Source organism: Natator depressus, chromosome 1 (genome assembly GCF_965152275.1).
Source record: "Natator depressus isolate rNatDep1 chromosome 1, rNatDep2.hap1, whole genome shotgun sequence".
In the NCBI taxonomy this organism is placed as follows: Eukaryota; Metazoa; Chordata; order Testudines; family Cheloniidae; genus Natator; species Natator depressus.
In genome coordinates this window covers 6,512,958-6,515,441 of record NC_134234.1, presented here as the reverse complement: position 1 = coordinate 6,515,441, position 2,484 = coordinate 6,512,958, and the positions used below count along the sequence as shown (strand labels likewise).

At 49.8% G+C, this 2,484-nt stretch overlaps 1 protein-coding gene across 1 annotated transcript; it reads left to right on the top strand.

The window, feature by feature from the left end:
• Window positions 1–328: 328 nt before the first annotated feature.
• LOC141980543 (olfactory receptor 51G2-like) lies at window positions 329–1,264 on the top strand. Its single transcript, XM_074941860.1, has one exon. The coding sequence runs from the start codon at window positions 329–331 to the stop codon at window positions 1,262–1,264; it is 936 nt and encodes a 311-aa protein (XP_074797961.1).
• The last annotated feature ends 1,220 nt before the right edge of the window (window positions 1,265–2,484 follow it).

The window sequence follows — 2,484 nt, the reverse complement described above, 5'->3', positions numbered from 1 at the left end:
CAGGGAATGCTTGTCTTCTTATATGTGGTGTAAATCCAATATTAAGTTTTTTTGCTGATCTTCCTTGAGCTCCTGGGACTCTCTAGAGTTGCACTGGGAGCAGAAAGATTGATTCATAGAATCATAGAATATCAGGGTTGGAAGGGACCTCAGGAGGTCATCTAGTCCAACCGCCTGCTCAAAGCAGGACCAATCCCCAATTAAATCATCCCAGCCAGGGCTTTGTCAAACCTGACCTTAAAAACTGATTGTTAAATATCATCTAGTTTCCTGTTGTTTTTCCTTTCAGGAGGAAAGGTTCAAAACTACTCGGACCTCCCAGTACATTATGTCAGCTGTCAATGACACCAAATTCAGCTCTGAAGTGTTCTTTCTCACTGTGATACATGGGCAGGAAGACGTCTATCTCTGGATATCTGTCCCCTTCTGCTTAATGTATGTTATTTCTATAGTAGGAAACTCAGTAATTCTTTTCATTATAAAAAGAGATCCAAGTCTCCACGAGCCCATGTACATTTTCCTTTCCATGTTGGCCGTCACAGACCTTGGCTTATCGATAGCCACCATGCCAACAACACTGGGCATATTCTTTCTTAACTCTAGGGAGATCAGCCTCGATGCCTGTTTTGCCCAGCTGTTCTTCATCCACTCTCTTACTTTCATTGAATCCTCGGTGCTCTTGTTGATGGCTTTTGACCGCTTTGTTGCGATCTCTAACCCACTGAGATATGCTTCCATCTTAACCCTGCCGAGAATAACCAAGATGGGGCTCGTGTTTGTGCTAAGAGGGGTGGCTGTAGTATTCCCACTGCCCTTTCTCCTGAAACGGTTCCGATATTGTCAAGCCAATGTCCTCTCCCATTCCTACTGCCTGCACCAAGAGGTCATGAAGATGGCTTGTTCGGATATCAGAGTCAACAGCATCTATGGCTTGTTTGTCACAGTCTCCACAGTGACATTGGACTTGCTGCTCATCCTCCTATCTTATGTGATGATTCTGAAAACAGTGCTGAATATTGCCTCCCATGCGGAGAGCGTCAGGGCACTGAGCACCTGTGTCTCCCACCTCTCTGCTGTCCTCCTCTTCTACATATCAGGGATTGGTTTGTCCATAGTACAGAGATTCGGGAATAGCTCTTCTCCCTTGCTTCAGATTCTCATGGGCTACATCTACCTGCTGGTCCCACCTATGATGAACCCAATTGTGTACAGCATGAAAAGCAAGCACCTCCGTACAAGGATAATCAGGGCATTCAAAAAGTGAAGGGTCAGTTCATCAGCTGGCTCCAGCGCTGGTGAAACAAGAGATGAAAAACAAGGGCCATGGCCACCTATTCCATCCTGGACCCTTACATCTGAGAAGACATGAGCTACTGATCTTCACTGTGTAGAGAGATGTTCAGACACGGTCTAAGGCCTGGAGCAGTGGGACAGGGCCTGGTGAGGGAGGAGAGCGCACTGAGTGAAAGAGACCAAGGCGGCAGCAGGATTTACAAAGTGACTGTGTTCGTGGAGAGCCAGGGGACTGGTTGCATGTTGGCCCATAAATATCCTGAATCAGTGGCTGCTCTGACCTCAGAATTCCTGTCGATACATTCAATAAAGAGAAGGGATGTGGGTGTTGTTTCCCATTACACCTGGCCTGTCAATATCCCATTGTCTTCGGTTAAACATCCATGGGCCACGAAAAAAGCTGCAGAGCTATTCTGTAGTCGCAGTCCTGGTGCTTTCTGAGTCCTCTGGGTGCTGTGTGATCCATGAGCACTGCACCAACTGTGGACAGGGGCTATAGAAAGGGAATGGTCACCCATCCTTCCCCTACGTCCTCAGCCAGGTGATTGTGATTGAGTCGTGTCAGACACATGATTAATGGAGGAGCCCCAGGAGCAGCTATTCAGGCACCTTCCCCCTCTCCCGCCAGCCCCGTTGATGGCTCTGCACACCACACATGTGCTGAGCCCCCTTCTCACTGAGGCAGAGCAGAGCTATGTGTGTGAGTGAGGGTCTGACAGACAGGAGCCCTGGAAAGAGACTCAGCCCAGATTTCCTTCTCCCGCCATCCATTTGTGCTGGAATGAAAATGGTTGGAAATATTCCTCAACTCCCCCGCAGAGGCATGTTTAGCTCAACTCCCAGCCCAGCCCATTCAGTCTAGAGTGACCATCTTTTCAAAAGGCAAAAGCGGGACACATGCAGGAGCACCGTCCCCACTGCCTCTCTCTTTCAGGCCTCATCCCCTACTCTTCCTCTTCCTATAAGGCCCCCCTCCCTCTGCCCCATATCTTCCCCCAAGACCCCACCCCTTGGTCCCCCTCACTGGTGAAGGCTCCTCACCCTCTCCAGACCAGAAGCCAGAGCTGGGCCATGGTGTGAGTTGCCCAAGGATCCAGAGCACTCTGAGGAGACCCAAACCCTCCACATGCCCTTGGCGGTTCACTGTAGGACCAAGAAAAGCCCCCAGCCTGTGTCCCCGACCCCCAGAAC